This window comes from Cydia strobilella, chromosome 14 (assembly GCF_947568885.1).
Source record: "Cydia strobilella chromosome 14, ilCydStro3.1, whole genome shotgun sequence".
Lineage (NCBI taxonomy): Eukaryota > Metazoa > Arthropoda > Insecta > Lepidoptera > Tortricidae > Cydia > Cydia strobilella.
The window spans coordinates 1,131,677-1,155,687 of record NC_086054.1 but is presented as its reverse complement, the minus strand read 5'-3'; the positions used below and the strand labels follow the sequence as shown (position 1 = coordinate 1,155,687).

The window sequence follows — 24,011 nt, the reverse complement described above, 5'->3', positions numbered from 1 at the left end:
CGAGACTCGCGAACCACGTGACTAACACAAGCCTACGTCATCATGAACCTGTGAACGTGACGATGACGTGTTAGGCTTGTGTTAGTCACGTGGTTTGCGAGTCTCGGAATAGAGTACCTTGATATTATTATACCATGGTTTGTGTTTAAAAATACATAGTGCTCTGCTAGTGTTTGAATAAAAAAGCAACAGACATTTTTTGGCCGCCTTAGAACTAAGAACTCTTTTTCTTAACGTCTAACTACACAAAGGGGCTTTGGACGCACAGCTGTTGTTTTGAATGAATCTGAGAAGTCGTACTTAAAAGAACAACCGTATTTAACATTACACCAATTCCAGTATGTACTAAATTAATTTTTAACAAGTCGAAACAATGCTATTAAGCTTCGAATAAATTTAAAAGTGGAAAAATTACTTTATTATTATTTTTAAGTCCAATATGTACTAGCAAAGATAGATATAACTCCGTAATAGATGGATACAGTCTAAGGAAAAAACGTGCCTCGAAAATCACGAAAATTTGATTCTCGATCAGATGGCGCCACTAGTTTTGGCCTACACTCGTATAGAGGGCGTTGACTGTTTCGTTTGTTATTTATAATTTTAACGCATACCAGTGAAAGAACATGGGTCAAAATCATATAAAAATAATTAATGCAAATAAAAAAATCATTTATCCATATTTAAATACATTTTATCGTATTTTCATAAATATTTATTTTTAGTTTTAAAGTGTGTCGACAGATGGCAGTGAATTTACTGGGGTTACAAAATTTAATATGACAGTACCGCTCTAGTATAAGTTACTCTATGGTACTAGTTAGCAAAATGCACTTGCACTGCAAGTAATTATTAAACCAAGTTATCAAGTATAAATCTTTCATTTTCAAACTTATCCACTGGCGCCCTCTGTAGAGAGTAAACACATTTAAACCTCATTTAAATTAATAATAATAACTCATACTGCGAAAGTTTACCCATAAAATAAGTTTCGGAGTTTGCAATGAGGCACAATAATTTTAATTATTTCTCTACGTAAACAAGATTCATTTGAAGTGTATGTTTGAGTGGGGAGGATGTAATGAGTTTGTATATTATGCAAGGTGACTTTGTCAGTATGGAAATTGTTTTTATTTCTTTCATAATTAAATTAAAGTTAACTTAATTAATATTGACTTAATTAAGTCAGTAAGGTCTGCAGTCTTTAAAAACAAAGTGTGGAAGTGCAATTAAGGGGCCCACTGACTATCAGTCCACCGGACGACACCGGCCTGTCAGTTGTTCGGAACTGTCAAATTTTTGTTCTAACTGGCAGGCCGATATCGTCCGGCGGACTGATAGTCAGTGGGCCCCTTTAGACGTTTATGGTTCCACTTCCAAAGTCTGTCAAAGTCTGTTGTTGGCAAAGTTCATGCCAATTTTTTTTCAAGCAATAATTTGAATAGTACTTCATAAAACAAAGTGTTTACATCGTCCCACTTTTCGCACAGTTAATGAAAAGAATTATTTATTAAAAATATATAAAAAAAAAATTGACTCAGTTACTACGAATTTCATTAACCATGCGATTATTTAAACTAAGTACTAACAAAGAAACATAAACATGCACAAACGTTAACATACAACCAAGACCACAGAAATATTGAATATGTTAATCTGTTACGAGACTACAATGATTAAGGATAATTCATGCAAACAACTTATTTCTTTGAGGTTGGGATCCCCCAGGGTGCTATACTTGTACTTACCATATTGAATGCACAACGAAAATCTTGTTTGACAATAAAGTCATTACGGTCAGGAATAAGATTTCTGTGACACTTCGCACCGCGTCACAATGGCAATAATATGTTATGTGTACTGAGTGACAAAGAATAAGTAGATTGTACCTACATAACTGTCTAAACTATACATACCATCAGGCTACGCTTAAGCTAGTTAGCTAAAGCATGTAGAAGATAAACAATAACACCATTACAAATCATAACACTATTACAGAACAAAAACACCACGTAACCCGAGCCAAATGTACCGGGATAATATTACACTCACAAATCCAGAAATACCTAACACATTTGTAACAATAACAGCTAAAAGGGTGTGAGGGTTGCCGCGATTTTTCATCATAACGAATGCGAACAATGTCTGCTCTTACATAAAACTTGTTAAATAAAACACATGCCTGGAGCGCCATTACCATTTTATGGTAACTAGTTGAGATTGTTGAGAATTTCCTGGAGCGCAAGGGAAAGATAAAAACTGGAAAAATACTATTACTTAAGAGTTAGGTAATGAATACGAAACTACTGTAGCTATGAAGATTCTGACTGAATAAGCACTTTAAGAAGATGTCGTTTAGGTTGACAGGATTAAATAGTGAACATTTTATACTTCGCATTTGAAATAACGAAAGTTTTACTAACTTGAAGGTAGTTTTATCTTAATAGTTTTTATCTATGATTATAGAAAACTGAAAATCATCATCAATTAATCAGAATAGGCACGACAAGTTAAGGTATCTCCATGTTAGGTAAGAAACTTCATTTTTATTACGCGCTGTCCGCGGTTTATAAACCTATAGCTGAGTAGAGGTAGTTCCATGCAAATCCGCTCATGTTCCGGAAATAAGGAAATATCACATTATACTTACATACAGGGAGCATTAGCTGTGCCGACCAAAAAATATCCTGTAAAACGTTCCTATCCGCCCATTTGATTACATTAGTTTCACGCAACATAGAAAATACCCTGTAGTTATCCCATACGCTATCCCTTACAGGCAACCCTATGTCAGGGGCGGTCAGCGTTGAGAGCCAACGGGTTAAGAGCAGTGTAAGGTTACCGTTACCACTTTACCCAACGCGTTTGTGTATTTAGATCCGTCAGTATCAAAACAAAACATGTAAAGAACTTAAATCACCTGAATTAAAAGGAAATGTAATTCTAATATATACCTATATTGGATTTCATTTTAATAGATGCAAAACTGCATGTATAAATTCACTGATACAATATATTACACTTGACAACACATAGAAACCAAGATTTGACTGAAAATTATGATATTGATATACGCAAATTTACTTCAGTGTTGGAAGATCACATAGCATTTTTAAAAAGTTGGTGATTATTGAGGAGCCGAAGCAAAATATATCTTGATAATGCTAGGAAAGTAACGAGCATGAAAATTCCACTATCCAGAATATTACCACAATCTTGACTCGGTACAAAATTCGATACAAAATAACGCAGACTGCAGCGCAATAATGTAACTTCAACTGCAACGCACGTTCCTAAACTTAGTACTCAGGGAGAAGACACTGCTTAGAAAGTGTGATGTCTCGAAGTTAAGCAATGTAAGTTTTAGTGTTATTCCTATCGCATACTGTAAACTCATCAAACTCTCCCGACTATAGCCCAAAACTAGTTCAAAGAGCCTTTGGCGTCCATTTTTTTCATGGTGTCAATTGATCCGGTTTTAGATATTAAATAATTTTGTAAAATGGTTTGTGTTAATTTCATTTCGTTGACTTAGATTTATTTAAATAATCATCACCATCAATCGATGATGATTTTATGAATCAAAATAAAAAAAATACAAAGTCAGGTCAGAACCAAAAAGTAATGTTGAACGTTTTTCTGTAACGTTACCAAACCCGCCCCGTTAGATATTTTGAATGAGCGGAAAACTTTAAAGAATGTAACCATGAGCAGGACTTGCTAATATGCATAGATCTCAGGTCTTTTTATTCTGGCGGTCGACTCACCCTTAATCGCAGACATCGCAGTCAATAGGAATTCACCGTCTTATGTCTTAGTAACGAGACAACTTCTGCCGTATCCGAGTCAGACTTCCGAGATACAATATTGCACTTCAAATATGACGGTGGAACTTTTAATTAAGCTAACCTAGACTAACAGTGTTAGCTTTAGTAGCTAATCTTAGATTAAGGTGATGTATCGCATAATTGGTGGTATACTGGTCCGTGACTTGGTACTCTTTGTAAAAAAGACCAATCAATATGATGCATCTCCCTCGTACATAAAAAAAGTATACTTCACTTCACCGCTTCGGGCACAACTCGAACCTGCGAGATTTTGCAACACCATGCGTCTCCTTCAGGCGTGTAAATAAAAAAAGGGAAGAAAAAAAATTCGCACACTCCTGGTTAGCTTTGGTAGCTGTTGGTTAAGCGCGGTTGGACCGGTGTTTCAAAAGGTCGCATGTTCGAGACTTGCCCGAAGCGGTTAACATCACTTTTTCCATTCATTTAAAAATTTGGTTTTTTCTCAGTGCCAAGTACAAATAATAAGTAATGCTACTTGCTGTGTACTTAATTTGAGCAAGATTAAATTTCGCTGACAAGATACTTCGTCCTTAATAAGCATTTCTAGGAAAGCTGCTTAGGTACATGGAAGTTACTCGTAATGCAAATTGCAATCACGGTATCCTCGGAAGCAGACGCAACCCCTTAGTGTTCCGCTCTAATTTACTTTGTCACATGACACGAACGGCTTAGCCTGTCTCGTGCAACATCACTTTCAAATTCCATTTGTATTATGCAGATACATCTCGAAAATACGACAAAAGTAAGTTTCTTACTTACGTCTTACCTAAAAATTTTGGAGTTAAGTTTTAATAGAAACCATATAGGTAATTGAACTGAGATTACCAGATATTCTGTCTCGACCACGGGATGAAGTGGATTTCACTAAGACTGATGTATTCCCAGCTCGCAGCTCACGTCGGATTAAGATGCAAAGCGATTCCCTAGACAGAGCGGTTATTATTACGTTTGCATAGCTCGAGCTGGTTAAATATTAAGTAACAGAATGTTGCGAAAACTGAATAAACGACTTGTTGAGATTAACTTTGTAACCACTCACGGCTAAATCTGCATGAGCAGAGCAGAATGTTCCAAATTCAAACACACAAAAATTGCCCTGGGTTTTTCGAGGTTAACTATTTAATTTGTGTATTAGGTATGGAAAAATTGTTATTTTAATGCCTCGTCAGAGGAAATAAAAATATAAAATATTTTGAAAAACCAACTAGATAGGACAGGAGAGATTTTATTTAATAAACGACATAAAATCAGTTTTTCAGACAACTTGTAAGTTAATTTGCAAGTAGCTCCATTCGAACAATTTTTAACAAGGCAACCTTCGTAGTTTAGAATATCTAGACACAAATCATCAAAATATATCATATTATATGGCCTTTGCAGATTTAATCGAGAATCGTAAAAAAACAACAAAAAAAAACATTTCAAATTTGCATTGTCACAACCCTATAATCACTTTTTGACATGTGCCATTCTTACCCTTCCCATTTGAAAAAAGACGTGATGGCTTCTGTTTTGCACACTTCGATTATCTTTAAGCGTCGATAACGTCATTTTAGATTTGTCATCTATCACATCATATAATCACTTATCCTGCGGGGCTAAGATGGACGGCTGTCTATCATTTGTCACTATACCTGTCACGCTCTAACAAGTACGTAAGTGCAAAAGTGACGCATGATATGACAAGTGACAAAAACGCGACCATGATACCGGTGCTGTATGTTTTTGTAAGAATAGAAAAGGTTTCCATTTCCAGTCCGTAATGCGTCGATCTACAAAATCCGATTTACCTAAAAATGGGACAACGACAGGTAGCTTGCTCGTGTTCCGCGCATGCAGTACTTAAGGAAATCTATTTATCCACGTCCGACTTCTGAGACCTAAAGTCTAGACCTAATCCGCCCGTCCCGCGGCTTAAGTGCACTCAAGTAAAGTACTTTAAGATTAGCCTAGTGCTTAGTTCACCAGGCTCACAGTCATTAAGAGTCATTGAAGACGAGATCGGGGACTAGGGCCTCATAGAAGATAAGAGGTAATTTGGCGCGCGAATAGGGATGATGGCAGTGATGAGACATGTTGAATTTTACAACAAAATCTAGTAAAATAGATAGCAAATGAGCAATTTATCATAATAATGTGGATATTAAAATAATATATGGAAATGATAAAAAAATACAAGATCTAAAAGTTTCAAAATTTAAAGTTTTTTTTAACTTCTCAAAAGGAATAATTAAAGTAAAGATACCATTCGATTCCTTGCATTTTATCCAAAAAAAGATTGTATAGCAACTATATGCATATAAACGCAATATTTCACCGACAAAAATCGCAATTTTACTTATTTTTATACATTCAAGATGGGCTCTCAGTGACCTTGACGTCACGTTCACATCGTTTTGTAAGGAGCGTTTCGCGAGTGAAGTACGTCTGTCGGACTTTGACTACCATTTCTGACTTTTGTCTTGCAATGGGTCCCATATAGACATTTGATCCCAAAAACAAACCTGATCGATTGATACCATTAATAACAATTTATCATCAAGCCTATTCTTGCGCCATTGACTTCTTTTAATTTTGATACTAGCATTTGGTTAAAGGCGAACAATAAGTAAGAAACTACTTTTTTATAATAATAAGTGGTTAAACTGTTTAAAACCCTTTAACAAGGTTTTTTTGTTTCCATAATAGTCACGTCTTTTGCTTTTTATTAGTTAGTTACTATTAGTTATCCTTGGCTAAAATTAATAAAATAATTAAGCCAGATTAATAAGTATCCTAATCCTTTATTCAAAAGATCAATATGCCGGAATTTAATCTAAAATTAATATTCTAAACTTGGATATTGTAAGGGCAATAAGTAAATCCAGCGGTAACAAGTTCTGAACAAATACCAACGTTGGCTGGAATTTAATAAAATACAAGAGCACAAGCACCAGGCGAGGAGGGGCGGTGTCGTTACTGTGATTGTGTTTACAAAAGTCCACGCAACTCAACTGGCCGTACAGACCCGAAAATTGACAAATCGAATAATGCACTTAGAAATGAAATAAAACTATGAAAACTGATTATATTGCGTATATTGAATTTATAATACATCCCGACGTTTTGAACCCTTTACCGCGTTCGTGGTCAATGGGTGATGATAAATTCAATATCTATACGCGATAAAATCCGTTTTCATAATTTTATACTATCATTTGACAATATCACTTTGAAATGATTAAAAAACGGAAAGTAATTAATCGATCAGCCGGTAACTGCCGGTAGCCGGTTTTAAAACTAATTTGCAAAAATAGCCATAATAGTACATTATGATACAAGTGTGCTAAGTTGGTTATTACACACGAGGCGATATTGTGCGCGCGAGCTGTAAGCGAGCGCGCAATAAGAAAGCCGATGTGTGTAATGAACAATGCACACGCGTTTCATACGACGTTTTTCAACACACTTGCGAGAAAAAAAAGAAACTTTCATATTAATCAAATTTTAATAGTTAAAACAGTTAGTATTGTGTGTTTCATCTGTCATACTCGTAAGTACTGCCGGCCGGCCCTCGCTCGCCCCGGCCGCGGGCGACGCGGCGGGCGGGCCGGCCGGGCCGCGCGCAGCGCAGGCGGTCGGGCGCGCCCGTGCCCGCCAGTCCGACCAATTAAAGAAGGCTCCCTTTCCATGCATATTATTAGCAATCAGTTAGCTTCTTAACTCAGTCGGATAATATAACGAAAAAGCACGAGCGGAATAATACACTGAAAGAGCACGCGTGTTTAATATCTAGGATTATGAGCCAAAAATCGGTGGAATAAAAACGTCGTTTTGAGCAAGTGTGTTGAAAAATTATTTGGAGAGCATACAAAACTTTTGCTGGCAATAAAATAAGAAAATCAACTACAACTCTTGTAGCAAACAATTCACAAACGGTCAACATTATAACCAATATAGATCTGCTTAATAAATAGTCGAGCTGCAAAATAACTACTTGGTCAGCAAGATTTAAGAATTGGTTGGTAGAAAAAACACGTTTGATTTGAAAAAAATCGGCAGTTGCACGCGGAGCGACATTAGTCTACGTGACACGAGCAGCCAATCGCGTGCGTACATTTCATTCGATTTTCCAACTGTTACTATTGCCACATCAAAGTTTAATGCAAGATAATAGTGGCAGAGAGTGTACATTTAGGGTGATAATTGATGGTTTTACTTTACTATAAATCTTGAGTTTTTTTTAAGCATAGTTTTCCTGACAGGCAGCACCTGACCTAAAGTGGCAGGTGGACTAAAATGTTAACGGAATGGTGGCCGCTTTCGAATGAAAGAAGCCCCTGGCGTCCATCGGCTCGTTGGGTGGACGACATCCGGAAGATTGCGGGTCACTTCTGGAAGAGATTAGCTCAGGACCGGGACAAGTGGCGTACTGGAAGAGAGGCCTATGCTCAGCAGTGGGCGATAAAGGGCTGATATGATGATGATGATGATGATAGTTTTCCTGGCTTTCAGCTTTTCTAAAAAAACATGACTTTCTCTGCACAAAGTAGTCTCACAGCATTTTAAAGAGTAAAAAATAATCAAAAACTACTTGGAACCCAGTTCTGGAGCACCAATCAAGGTAGAAAGTTGCGCGAGGCACACGGAATACATAAATATTTCCAGTAACTCCAACATTCATCCGAAAGTCCGGATGTTTTCAAAGTTTTAGAACCTCTTAATATTAAGTTTGGTGCAACGGATAGAGAACGCGACGCCGCACCGGTGCAACGGCTAGCTCGGAAAGTTTTCGATTAAATGTAGATCTCCTGGTTTTATAATTCTGAACTTGTTTTATTTTTGAATACTTAATTCGTATGAACGGTGGTGACCGAGTGGATCGGATGTCTGACTTTCAATCCGGAGGTTGCGGGTTCAAATGGCACACCAGTAAGTTTTTTGATACTTATGTAAGGAAAAACAAGCTCATAAGTTGATAGCTATGTAGGGTGTCCGTATGAAAATGAAGGCCGCAAGTGTCAATATTAGGTAATATGGTGAAAACATTTATTTTGGGTTTTAAAAAGGTAAAAAGATTCCTTTACCCTTCTATGGACGCCGAAGAAAACTAGCGAGACAAAATGGGACTAGTAAATGAAACGCAGTTAACATTTAACAATATCTTAAATTAATTACACCTTCTAAATTAAAGCGCACGAGTCTAAACTCAAGCGAAAGTCACGAACAACAAATTTAATTCATAGTCTTTGCAAAAACAAAGCTTCATATTTACATTCAAACAGCCTCGAAACACATAAGTACCTACGCTTTATTCTCTACCTCTATATATTTCCTCAATGCAGTTTAATATTAGTTTTATTCCTTGATTTAATTTCGGCGAGAAATTCCACAAGTAATATCAACTCGAGTTTATCATATGCCCGAAACCTTGTAGAACTTTTTACATCAGGAAGTCAGACTGTGGAAATCTCGAAAATTATATTAAAAAGTTTGATACGTTGCGGGCGACGTGCCCAGAATTAGAAATTTATTCTATTCTTGTCGACGAAAACTGGAGGTTAAGATTTCTTTGCACGCTAGTCTTTAAAAGGTGTGATTTGACATGTTCATGTAGTTAAAATATGTAGTTTATAATGAGTGTTTATGGTGAACAGTCTAGCTAAGGAATTTGATTCATGTGCCACTTAGTTAGCATCTTGTTTTGAGATCATAATAAAATACTTTTAGTGATGTTTCTATACATATATTATCCTACCAATAACATTTAAATCGAATTGCAATTTGATTTTGATTAACTCCAAATAAGAAGCAAGCCTTGATCGATACAACCTGCCGGCAAACAATTTAAAATATCTCAAAAACATTCCTCCTCCCTGCTTCCGTAATTACTTTATCACTCGAAGGAGTAAATCCAATTTAAATGTAGCTAGGTGTCCATCAATGTTGTTATCCCGGAATCTATTCCCGGGGGAGAAAACTTAACGGTACAGTAATGAAAAACTCATTCAAAAGCTGTATTCCAACTTTCATAATATGTACCTAATACTAATAACATTATTAAATATTGATTTCATATTACTCGGAGTTAGGGTCCGTCTAAGCTAATGCATCGCCATTTCTTCTTCTTTATATGCGCCATTCTCAATAAAAAGGGTATTTTCGGTTGTCAATTGGGCGCTATTTCCATATAGCATTAATTTGAAATCAACCTTATCGACAAGCGACAATGTGGTACCTTTTGATTGAAAACGTCACATATTTAAGAGCTGTGCTCTTTTCGCTGAGTGACAATATACGCAACTCGGCCAGTATATGAGAAAACCTCAAATCACATGTTTGTCGACATCGGCTTAGCCTCGGCCGAAAATTGTGATCCGAGACATTTCTTACTTCACTGCCTTTATGTAATATACTATACAGGTATTTGACATTTTGGTGGTAGTTCCACAGTCTGCCGCTTGTCAAGCTGGTACAGTTAGGTAGCTTTGATTTTGCACGGAGCGGGCGCACGCACGCGGCTGCCATTGTATGTAAAATCCGTCGCAGGCGCCCGCGCCAGTTAGCGTTGCTCGTACTATTTTTCGTTAACCCGCTCACCCGCTTCGTGCAACCGCGCTAGCTAGAGGATGCCCTAAAAGCAATTTAAATCAAGATCAGGTTTTAACGACTCGAGTTTCGGAACTCATTAAAACAAATATTCCAAAAAAGAATAAAAATAAATACGCTATCATCAAAATTACGAGCCCCCCAAGACAGAAAATTAATACTGCTCGTAATTATTTTCAGCAAGCTTGCAGATTACTTCCATAAAGTTAAACAAATACCCACATTATTCAGAAGAGGTTTTCGTCGACGAATATTTATAACCACATGAGTGCGTAGATTAGTCAAATGAAGATCTCAGCTGCCCTCAGTTAATTAATTTTTCCCCAACTTTTAATGACATTCAGAGACTAAATGAAATATAAACAAACCGCCAGCCGAGAATTTTTCGCTGACTAACTGAATTTCTTACTTCGATTACGGAAAAAATGGGACGAAAGTTGAAATTAGTCGCGTCTCGGAACTTCCTTCGGTTTCGCAAATTAAATGGACCATTAAGTTGAGAGAACAGTAACTCGATTAGTCTGTGCTTCTAGCTCGCTACTTAATACGTGTTTTCTTAGGGGCGGAGAGTTCCGTATTGCCCTAGTTGTCTGACTTGTGCGACTTCCCCCGCCTTGTAGGCGCCGCGGGCAAAACATTGGTACAGTTTCTAAAATATTTCCATTTAAATTTTGCACATTACAAGTACATATGTGATTTTTGTGTGTAGGTATGTTAAACGTAAACACGATCTAAGAACATTATATTCACTTATCGTATTCACGTACCAACATAAAACATGAATTTTATACCGGAAAATTGCAAAAGGAAAGATAAATTCTCTCCACTTTGTTATTTAAATGGCCGAAAGTCAATACTAAGTACCGGAATATCAGAAACATGCACATACGAAATGGGCGCGGGCGTGGGGTGTTCAAACTTTGGACAGGCGGGCGTTAAGCGGGAAAGTTTGACAATAGTTGCGGTTCCAATTAATATGAGATGTTTTCGTGTTATAATTATTTTGAGAAATGTGTGCACGTTATTTAAATTTAAGAGCAATGAAATATGAATAGAATGTATTGAAACAAAACGCATGCTTACTCGTATAAGAAGAAAGTCTTCAACCAAAAACTAATCTACAATTAAAAATTTCCACGTGAGGTAATGACAATACCTTACACATTTACCCTACATAATCACTCATCCCGAATACTTATAGATTTAAATATATAATGGTAAATCACAGAAACCCTTTACAACCCCAGTTATTAGGGGTTGTACTCGTAATTAAATTATTAATTAGTGTCTTAACTCAACGGGAAACAATGTTAAAGTAATAAATAACTACGACGTTTACTGTTAAGGTGCACTGGGGTAACTTCGAAAAGTTCGAAAGCTTAATTTTGAGAATTGCTTATTTTTAAGCGTCAAGAGGTAACAGACAGACAGACATACTTTCGCATTTATATAGTATGCATATTTAATCATAAAGCCCGACAACGGAAGGCAAGATTAGATCTCCAAATAATACAGTAACTCATTTCGAAACACTCGCTACGCGGGATTATCTTCAAAGATCCCTTTGTAGCCCGAGTGGATTCATTATGGTAGGTACCTGCCCTTCCAAAAAAATGTGCTTAATGAAATACCAACCCGCTTTTGCTAAACGTGCAAGGATTACGTATTTTTACCGAAATAAATGGTTGAAAGGGGTGTTGGAAAGTACTAATAGGTTCCCTCTTTTATAGTGTTACTTCCATCGTGATAAATAAGAAAGTTTATTCATAACATTATTTAATGAAAATTAGACGGCCGTGTTGCATAATAAACTACAACTAATATTACAAGCGGAACTCCTTTTCTAATAGTGAAATTAGAAAAGGAGTTCCGAGTAATATTAGTTTTAGTTTATTATGCAACACGGCCCAGGTTTGTCTCTAATTTTCGTCATGTGAAAGAAAGTGGTGTTACCAGGATACCATGAAATTAGTGACGCACACCAACCTTTTTCTTTAAAACGAAAGGTAGTGAAAGTTGTGGTTACCAAGAAACCATAATATTAGCGCAGAAACATTGAGCGTCCACCCTCCTATGTCATAATCATAAAAATATGGTTACCAATCAGAATATTAGTGAACAGTATTAGTGTTAGTTTACTTAGGTTCCCAGTCTTTGAATCATCTTCTGCAACATAGGCGCAGAATGCAGAAAACATTTGTCCCATTTCATCCATGCACCATTTTTACGGATTTGTTCATGAAGATATTGAAGATGTTAAAAAAATTAGTGAAACTTCTAAATCCCTTAAATTTGACCTTCAAGTAAGTATAAGTACCAGGACCCCATAACATTGCAGGCACAACGCTTACGTCATGAATGTTTTGCGTGGGATCATGGATGAGGTCCCCGTAGCGGTCGACGCGGACCTCGCTTGTCGGCAGCTGCGTCGGGCACTCGGTGTCGAAGCGGAACTGGCCCTACACACAGCTAGACGGTAACACATGTGCAGAGCGTGGGGTACGTTTGCAGTTGGAAAACGATCGGTGTGTTGAGGTTAGGATGATAATTTATGACATAAGGCGCGTTAGAGCATTAGGTCCATTAGGAATAACATTTTTGCTGAGCCGTCACAAAGAAGAACGTCCTATTTATATTAAGCTTTGGTCTTCGATAGTATCATACAACGAAGACTAAAGCCTAAGGTTGTCGTCTTCTGTTCACGTAATACGCTGTTCTGTTAGAAATGTAACAAAATTTCGGGTTAGATGTGACGCTAGACGCGAGACCAAGATCTAATTCTAAACGCTTGAGGAACTTGGTGCAATAGCCAAGCTCTGGACCGAACACAGGAGCGCCACCTTAGTAAATAGTAGTATTTTTAACTTCAATGACAAACCGATCGTTTTCCAAAGAGGACAACACAAAAGCGAGATAAACATACGTAAATTAAATAAGAGCGAGCGCGACATGCTTACACGCTTGCATGCTTCAATATCTACGAGCAGCGACGCATGCGCGGCGGCCACTTCGCGCGCCTCGCCCGCCATCTTTCTTCCTCGAGGCGTCGAGTCTTCTTTAACAACTACGCATGCTTCTTCATTTTCTGCCGCCTTGGTATCTTCCAGCGAAGCGGGTTGGGGTTCGGGTTCAGGGTCAGGAGGGGGGGTTTCGGGTTCGGGAGGGGGGACTTCTGCGTTCGCAAGCAGGAGAGCGGCTTGTTCGCTCACCCTTTTGTGGTTCTCCGGTAAGCTGATGTTACATTCGTTGTCGAATCGGAACTGACTCTGTATCCATTGGTTAGCAGTGGGCAAGACACAAAACATCATTGGTATTGTTATAAGAAAAATAATACCTACAACTAAAGTTAAATTGTTAATGCCAAATAATTAATCGTAGAAGAGTTGTAAAGTATAAGAAAAAATGGTTTTATAATAAAATAAAATAAAGAGGTTAGAAAAACTAGTTACTTTAAAACATTCGCATTTAAATTTTGTATTTTCCATTTACACCTCTTCTACAATGAATGATAACTCTTTATAATTCGCGCGAGGTAACATGAAAAAGTGATTTGCCAAAAGCAAAAAAGGGTTTCTCAGTTTTGAACTTTAAAAGCATTCTAATAGAAAGAAAAAGGGTAAAAAAGCTTTCTCTGAACTACATACAGGACAAGTACATAACGCCACAAACCCGTTGATTAAATTGACACATCAGCCAATCCGGTCGGCATGCCGATGACATGACACAGGACCGGAGTTAGTTCGAGTCCGAACGTAATAGTAAATGCACTCAACAGTGATGAAATGAAATGAATTGTTTGTGACATTGCAAAAAATTGTGTTGCACGAGGCTGAGGTATTTTAGCTTGTAAACTATGCGAAAAACGCTTTGACATGCACTTTGGCCTCACTTTTTCAGTATCATACCTGCGCTTTATAGATAACAGGGGCCCGTTTCTCAAAAGCTTTAACTTGTAATACAAGCGGATGTCACTTTTTGACAGCTTTTGTTAGAAAGGGACTTCCACTTGTATTACAAGTTACAAGCTTTTGAGAAACGGGCCCCAGGATATCATCGTTCCAGCGATATTGAAGATTATTTTTAGGACCTTCAACAACTGCAAGTTTCATTTAGGTAGTAGGAGGAAGCAAGGTCGAGACACTTTTTTTTCACATACAAACAGAGATGTTATATATCAGAGATTTTATGTGTCAGATATGTGTAATTAATCTAATTAACGTCCGGATCTTAAACTAATGTAGTAGGTAGGTTCTGTAATCTTTAACGATTATATAACGAAGCGCGCTAAAATATATGAATCATCAAAAAGACAAATTTCCTATGCTTCCACAAAACTCTTGCATCGGCTCCACCAGCTCCTGTGCACGACATAAAGATTCACATTTGCAGAGGAAATGACGTTGTATGCTCCTGTAGGTCAATCTGTCAAGTTGAGGTGCTAAGATACTTGGGTGTTATGCTAGATCATAATTTGAGTTTTAAGCCCCAAATAGCCGTGCTTTCGAATCGAGTGAGAAGTATCGTTTATGTTATGAGAAACTTAAGAAGGGTGGCAGACGTCAAAACGCTAAAATTAGTATACCACGCTTTATGTGAACCAATTCTGACATACTGCATATGCTGCTGGGGTAGTATTAACAAAACGACCATCATCGAGGCTGAAAGAGCTCAGCGTGCTGTCCTAAAGACAATGCTTAAAAAACCTTTTAGGTACTCAACATTTTTGCTATACAGAAATTGTGAAGTGCTCACGGTTCGTAAACTGTATCTGCTTAAAATAATTATTGATAAGCATAAGCAACTTCTTGGGACTAACGAGCACAAAGATGTGTTTCATAGAAGAGTCTACAGAATTCAGGTGCCGCTGGTGCGCACTGTTTTTGCTAAACGTTTCGAGCCTTACATATCAAGGTATATTTACAATGTCGCCATAAGATACTCTGATATCAAAGATAAATCCGTTTATAACACTAAAGTACTTGTTAAGAAATGGCTAGCCAGTTTAACCTATGACGAGACAGAGAAAATTGTACAAATTAGAAATTACTAAAATATGAGATGCAAACAAACTGAATTTAATTATTTTTAGTTTACTTCCGATAGCTTGTAAATCTGTGTAGTTTTATAATTTTTAGTCCTAGTTAACCTAACATTAAGTAAAATTGTCAACCGGTTATAACACTCTTTGTTACAACTACCTACTGTTTTTGGTCCCCGCGATACAGGCGCGCCTAGTGCGGGTACCAAAGTTAATCTTACACGAATTGTAAACTCTTAGTTAATAAATATTTTTTTCATTTTTCATTTTTTTCATTTTTTCATCTCCAATTCTTATTTTTACATGGCGACCTTGCCACCCCCCCTCTCAGACTTTCAGAAGCAACGCGGATGGGCTTATTCACATCGCGGATCACGCCGCTGCAGTATGCGAACCCGACATTACTTGCATAGCGCTGTCTCGCTCACACACCAGGGGGGCTAGCCAAGATAATCGTTCATCGACAAGCGCCAAACGAACTACGAAGTCACGACACTATTTCCTATTCGATTGGCGTTTTCGATTAATGTTTGTCATCTTGGCTAGGCCCCGAACGATGTACGCGTAAGCTCAGCTCACCTTATACCCTGGACCTAGACGATGCATGGCGCAGATCTGGTGGGTGGTGAGCGCTTCCCCGAACAAGTAGATGGCGGCCATCTGTCCGCAGAACACGCGCTCCTCGTCCAGCTCAGCTGTCGCTCCGATGTAGCACTTGTCGAATGGCTGGGGACAAAAACATGAATAAAAATTATGTTTAAAGATTTGCCATGCCAATGCGTTCTGCAGGCAGCGGTCAGGTCAAACTTCAACTTCAAAGGTTGCTGTCGATGTTGTTCATACATAATGCGGGTTTGACCTGACCGCTGATTGCAGAACGCATCCAGTGTGGCAAATCCTTTAATGTTAAGGAAATATTTCAAAACAATATGTAAATAAAAAGAAATAGACAGAATATATTTGCGGCATTTGCCGTTGAAACTTTAGGACCGTGGAGCCCAGGCGCCCACAGACTTATCAAGTTATCAGGCAGCTATCGAAAAAATTGTTTGAGGTCACCGGGGACTGTAGGGCTGGCTCGTTCCTCGCCCAAAGGATTGACATAGCGATTCAGAGGGGGAACGCAGCCAGCCTTATGGGAACCCTTTCTCAGTTTTCGGACCTCGGTGACTTTACCTAAATTGTCAGTTTTCTATTACTTTTAATTTTGTAGCTAGTTTATTATAATGTAACTTTGTTAGTTATTTTTCGGTTTTAAATAAATAATAAACTCAGAAGAAATACCTATAACCTGTACTTAAAATTGTATTTAAAATTATAATTCATCACGCAAAACTCTATTTACTTTACCATCGTTATCATGAGAGGATTCCGCCAACGTCAACATAAGCCTACCTAATTGATTACAAAATACCAAAACCTACAGAACGGTGCGAGATTAAGAATCCTTTCCAACCCGGCCCATAGGTTGCTCATTTATAATAAAAATAAAAAGTAATTTTGTGCAAAGCCTCCGTATAAATCCGACCCGAAAAATCTGTAATTATGGCAGAGTGGTCCCACGAGATTCAGGATTACTTAAATATAAATAACTGCGTCCCTGGCTGGAATATTTAGAAGCCAATAAAACGGAGAAACACTTCAAAGTTGACGCACATAATCTGACGTATAACAAAATTTAAGGGGGATTCGCTGTTGGGTTTAAAAGCGTGAAATATGTTGGATGTAATAAACGTAAGGGAATTGGGGGAATCTCCGCCGATAACGGTCGGGTTTTCATGAAGACTGCATTATACGCGGCCCAAGTCTCTGGCATGCAGATCGCGACGATACTTTACATAATATTTAGTCGCTGCAGCGAAAACCTTGCAAAGTTATTTCTTGCTGGAATATTTGTGACGCTTTTAGTATCTCTCGCTTATAGTAGTTCTGATAAAGTGTAGACGTGAAAAATCTCATATTTCAAGTAGACTTTGAGTGATGTTGTAGGACTCGCAATATTTTCGGCAGTTTATCTTCAGTACCCGTACCATGAGTCACAGATAGTGTCAAAACTGACATACGCTGTCTACGTAATTTACTCTCTATAGATCTCGCTCGCACTAATAAACGAGTACGAGCGAGATGTATAGAAAGTAAGTTACGTTCTCGATAGCGTTTATATCAGTGCCAAACTGGTGGTAGTCACACCTTGTTTCGTTTCCTAGACAGAACTTCTGATAGATCAATAGACAAATTAACGGGTTCCTTTTGCCTAGTTACAAGATTCATGGTCACTTTCTTGAAGTTGAAACTAGATTTCGGTAAATTTTATTCACATAAAGCTAATTCACAAAACAACTTGAACTCCGATTTCACCCGCAATCCGTAACAGTAACACAAATCAAACAGCTCTAAATGTTCCGCCCACTGCCAAACAGAGCACTACAATGCCTTTGCCGGCGGGCGTCACATTCCAAAGCCTAAGGATTCCTGAATTCCTGATGCTCGGCCGCTCTTTAGCCTCTGATAGAATCAGACTTTAGGCATTGGACTAATAAATAAAGAAAAAAAGAAAATGAAGAACAAATGTACAGGTTTTGGATTTTTAAAGTATATGATCAATTCATCACTACAATATAAAAATACCTTGTGGAGTTATTTCTTGTTGGTTTTTTTGCGATAGCAACATTGCAACTTAATTGCAGATTACAAATAATCCATGTAAACATATTACATTTTAGCATATGATAAAATATGTAATGAAAAATCTCAAATTCCTGACATCATTGACATCAATCACAAACAATGCCTTTGTCGAGCGCGGGCGTCACATTCCAAAGCCTGGATTCCTGAATTCCTGATGCTCAGCCGCTTTCTAGCTTCTGACCAATTCGGATTTTAGGTATTGTACTAATGAATACAAACCTTGTAACAAAACAAATAAATACTTACTTAGAGCAAAACACAAAATAGAATCAAGTTTTGCAATTTAAAAGCGATTTTCGGAGTAAAACCTTACGGCATAATTGGAAAACGGAAAAGTGTAAGGCGAAAGACCTCAGGCCCCCAACCAACTATAATGGTCTAACCCAGTGAAAAAGGCCACCTCAGGAAAACTCGGTGAGAGCTACGGGAAAACCAAGCGGTCACAATCCACAGTAATGAGGGACTAGCAAAGAAGATGATAGAGATAATTATATTGAAGTATTTTTGTAGAAGCTTGTGTACAAAATTGACAATCTACATACTTCTTCAACAACGCCGCTCTCTTATATCCTGAGCCCTCAATTTTGTTCTCAATCCGTTACGAAGTAACGTCATGTAAATTCCCATTTACGGCTAAAACACTCCACTGTACTGAGGCGACACGTGAGAACGTTTAACGGTAAAGGGCTATTGAGCTGGAAAGACGATATTCGGAGTATTTTGTAAAATGTAATACAAAATTTGTATCAACACGCATTCCATTTAATGTAATGCGTGTTGAATGACTGAAGGAACAAATGAAGAAGCGTTGCGTGAAAGTAATAAATAAAAGAATTATCATAAGCAAAGATCATCTTTATCAGGTTTAAATAAATCTTTCTGTTAGGTACAGAGTACTCTTTTTGTACGAGGGTGTATGGGTATAAACCCCACACCCTAAATGGATTGGGGCCTTCATACACGTTTGAATGACTTTGCAGATTTCCCCAGAATATTTTTTTTACCCCTAGTTAAGTATTTTTAGAGCCGGAGTTTGGAGTCATTGTCTACAATTTCGAACGTCAATGCCTTACTGTTCAGCTTTGTTTAAGTATCAAAATTACGTTGAATTTAAGTCGATTTTCAGAGAAATTGTCACTTGTTTTGAAGTAATTTCTGGAGAAAATTGAATTCGTTTAACTTTCATTTCCTTGAACTCTTAGTCATATAACAAAAATGTTATCTGATAAACGTCAAGTACAGAATATGTGTAATACAAATTTACCATTTTTAGCAGTCCAAACTTTACGAAATTTACAAATAAGAGCGACAAAATCAGTGCTTTACGCGCGTTTACCTAAACGTCCATTAGAAAAAAACTCATTACTAATTTAGTGAGTCTGTTTTCAAAAAAAATCTTTGATAAAAGGCAAGATAAGAAGACTTGCTAATAGAAACCAGTACTTGTTATTTTAATTAGGTAACAAAAGGTGTACAATTTCACCGACTAAATCTATCAATTTTACATTTTTGCGACTAAAATCGACACCGGCCTCTTAAATTTGATACGATCATGTCATTAAAACTGTTAAAGAAGGCAAGTAATACTGGAAAATCAATATAAGTTAACCCAATCAATAAACCTGTAAATTTTAATATTATCAATGATTATGTAAATACCATATCAATTTGGTGCAATACGGCTTCACACAAGAATTGGTGCAAGTGTGGTGTTTTTCTCGTATATAATTATATTACTAATACAACAATGGAGGTACTTGCAGGTACGTACTCTGGCCTGACCAACACTTTACGATGCGTCTTCGTCCAACTTTCTCGGTGTCCCCACCACTTACTCAAACTATCACCGTGTTGCCAGCAGTAAAATGTCATTTTCCCAACTACCCCTGTATTAATCGGAGTATCAAAATATTTAGATCAGTACGGTTTCACTCACTATTATTTCGTGCCTGAGGAAGGATTCCCAAAGAATCCGAAAAATGTCGCCGAAAAAAGCGACTAAAAATAACAGTGAGTGAGACCGTACTGATCTAAATATTTTGAAATATGTCTCACGATAGTTTAAGTTCGATTAATCGGAGTATCGTCATAATATTGCCATAGTAAAATTATTATTTAACTACCGTTTTAAATGTGAACATAAATAAATCATGACACAAGCGTGATCGCGATACACCGATATTGAGGTACATATCCGAACACAACCCTTGGTTACAAGGGGAACAGTCTATTTTAACAATCTCAAGATTGGAAAACTTTTCAGAGGTTAGGTAAATAAACAGAAATGGCTGCTTGTTTATACGATCAGATATTCCATTGTTGAACGTTTTGGCTGTACATTTAATTTAGTTGGAACTTTTTAACATTATCGAATCGTTCAGAGAACGCGAGATAATTTCATGATAAATAAATGATGGAAGTTTTGTTAGCTTATATCCGCGTCTTCTAAAATTGTTCTTATGATGTAGAAATCTGAAGTCGTCATTTTTATTAATATGCCATGAATTCTGGGACAAAAAGACGTATAAGTAAATGAAAATATGTCCATAATGTGCAAATGCATCACGAGATTCACGACTTTCACGAGTAAGTACTACCAGAACCGCCAGGTGGGTATTCTGTAACGATTAATATGATTGTGGCAGCATTACCTTGCTCGGTTTGTAACTGATACATTATACGTTGATATGTCCCTTGTTACCACGAGTAAAACGCGTTAGCTATCATCCATCACTTTTCATTAAAACAAATTTTAACCAATTACGATGATGTTGACAGACAGTTAGGTTAAGTAGATTAGGACGTTTTTAGATCTTAGTTCTAAATTAACAACCTAATTTTCTTCCTGTTTTTCGTTTCCTCTATTAGGTAAAACAAGTCCGACATTTGTCGCTAAACATCCTCGTAAAAACGCCATTTATATTTTTTGACGTTAACTTAATCAAATTACCCCGACACCCACCCCCGCTATATTATTTAGGACCTACTAATTTAGTCTTTGAAATGCGACAAATGCGAAAAGAAATGCGACATCAAAGGGAATCGCGTACTTATAAAAAAGTGGCCATTATTTTAATTGTAGCTTAGATTTAAATCCAATCTTACTTTCAGGAACGTTGAACTTCTAACTAAAAACGAGTCCAGATTTGACGAATTTGAATAGCGCATGTTTGTCGTATATTGCGCGCTTTAGAGCGTTTCACATTGTCCGATCCGATGTCGGATGTAGGATTCTTATACATACGCGTAGTCAGGCCGCAAAGGTGCCGTCTTTAGCGGTCACATATACTACACAACAAACATACGCCTACACATACGCACACAAACAAATATTATCGATCCGAAAGCTGAAATTATCGGAAGCGGCTTTCCGATATCGGATATCGCCTATGAGAAAAACAGCTGCAGGAGAGTGTCACATAGCATCAAATCCGTCTTTATTGCGTTATCTATAGTTTATTAGTAATAAACCTTTATTAAATGAGCAAATAAATGCAAAAAACACATATTGCTTACACTTTACTTCTATCCGACATCCGATATCGGATCGGGCAATGTGAAAACGCTCTTATGCGAACCTTCAAAAGTCAAGTCAAAAGTCAAATATTCTTTATTCAAATAGACCTATAGCAACAAGTACTTTTAAATTGTCATGTTTTACCAATATTACCTTAATCTAAATATCAGAGCAATTTATTGAGTCCTTGCATGAGTTACGCTACTTATTTAGGCTCTCTATTCTTAATCAGTCAGTAATTAATAGTCATCGTTTCTAATCTCTATCATCATCATCATCATCATCATCATGTCAGCCGATAGACGTCCACTGCTGGACATAGGCCTCCCCCAAGGCTCGCCACTCCGACCGATCCTGTCCCGCTCGCATCCACCGAATTCCCGACACCTTCACCAGGTCGTAGCTCCACCTCGTTGGAGGCCTACCGGCAGTTCGTCTTCCGGTACGCGGAATCTATCATTTCCCCAATAATAATTATCTTATTTATTTTATTATTGTATATTTCTACAATTGATTATATCGACAATTTGACAAATTCTTGCATTTGAATGATTTGAAGGTTAATAGACCCGTTTTACAAAAAAAAAACACTACTGAAATGTTCTAAAATCAATAGGTAATATCATCAATATTGGTATATCGCTGGGCAATAGTAATGGCTATTATTTGTTGATTTCTTTAATCGGATGCTAGGTATTATTTAATCAACCTTCGGGCAAAGCAAATATAGAACTATTTTACCGAGCGCTTAAAATGGCTCAACCCTAGTGTCCAACATTAATCAGCCCAGGATACCAGTACTAAAATGATATAATAGCTACCACAGTGAACTAGGAACGTGGCCTAGTGGATAATAAAGTGCATAAAGCATCATCAATCGCTTCCCGGCGCGGTGCATTAGCTATCTATGCCACGCCGATGGAAATATGCCGAGTTAGGATTTATTAGTCTGCCTATAAGCTTACCACAGACTAAACAGAACGCATTATGAAGCGTTCAAGAAGAGCGCGAGGTCACCACACACAGATAATTTAAGTTTATTGACCAAGCGAGAGCCAAGGTCTCCGTTTTAGCTTGCTTAGGTAAAAATAATGTTTGGCTGTTCTCTTCTATACGTCGCATTTCTTAACAGATTTTTATGAGTTTTTTGAAATTTTTCAAATTGGTCTATGGAGCCGTGGAAGTTAGCGAGGTCTACAGCTCATAAAGCCACTAGTAAATGCACGGTCTGCTTAAAGATAAGCAGACACCGCAGCCAATGGATGCTAGGAATAAGATTTTATTAGTCGGAATTTTGTCTTGCAAAAGTTCAGGGGGCGTAGCCAACATGACAATCGTATACTCCATAAACGCCAAACAAAAAGAAATTTAGGTATTGGGATGACAGATACTACGAAAAGTCTTGTGACTATTTCCATACATTATTTATGTTTCAATTCGCGTTTTCTATAGGACCCCAGATCTGGCAGTTTCTGGCGTTTCAGAGATTACTCTGACCCATGTCCATTTCAAGGATAGAATTCCATACCACATACATATCGTCTAATCCATCCATATAACATATAATGTCACATAACTGTCATAGTCTAACCGGTCAATTCGAACAACGTGATAATTACGGATACGTTATAGTTTAGTTCTCAACTAGTTATCTATGGCAGTTCGATTCGAGAAACCAATTGTCCATCTTTAGGCGGCGTCCCCAAAGAGGGACAAGTACGCCGGGTTATCAAACTTCTTGTTCGTTCCCCTTGCCGTGGAGACGTCTGGGTGCTGGTGCGCGGAAGCAAAAAAATTTCTCGGGGAGCTGGGGCGCCGCCTGCAGGAGAGGAGCCACGACCCCCGCTGCGGGTCGTTCCTGGCGCAGAGGTTGTCCATCGCGGTTCAGCGCGGAAACGCGGCTAGCGTGATGGGCACCTTTTCGCCGGGAACGATGCGGGGTGGGTTATTCGATTAGTTTTTAAAGATTAATTTAGTTTTAGTTTTATTAGTAGTACCTAAATTTCTTAGTTCTTGGGATTTCTAGTGATTGTTTTTTTATGTCTGTGTGAGAGTAATTAGAAATGAAACGATTGTCATTTCACGCTATAATTATCGTGACGTTTTGGGATATCCATTAGGTATCCATTGGATGTCTTAAGCAAATCTTAAAGAGATCGTTCAAGAGGACATTCGGATTCGCGGAAATGTCAAATTTGACATGACTTTGTTAAATATCCCGTTATCGTTTCTGTTTCCCATCTAGTGGATATCTAGATCATTGCTCGAATTGGCCCGTCAGTTTCCGCAAACACTTAACGCGCGACCATGAATATTCATGTGTTAATACTAT

General features: G+C 37.7%; 1 protein-coding gene across 1 annotated transcript in view; it reads right to left on the bottom strand.

Moving 5' to 3' along the window:
• The window catches only part of LOC134747409 (neurobeachin-like), a 951,208-nt gene that overhangs the window by 286,924 nt on the left and 640,273 nt on the right, over window positions 1–24,011 (bottom strand). The window contains exons 9-10 of the mRNA XM_063682033.1: window positions 16,054–16,200; window positions 13,394–13,702 (exon numbers count right to left, since the gene is read on the bottom strand). Of these exons, the coding sequence (XP_063538103.1) occupies window positions 13,394–13,702; window positions 16,054–16,200 (456 nt within the window). The remainder of the gene's footprint in view (window positions 1–13,393; window positions 13,703–16,053; window positions 16,201–24,011) is intronic.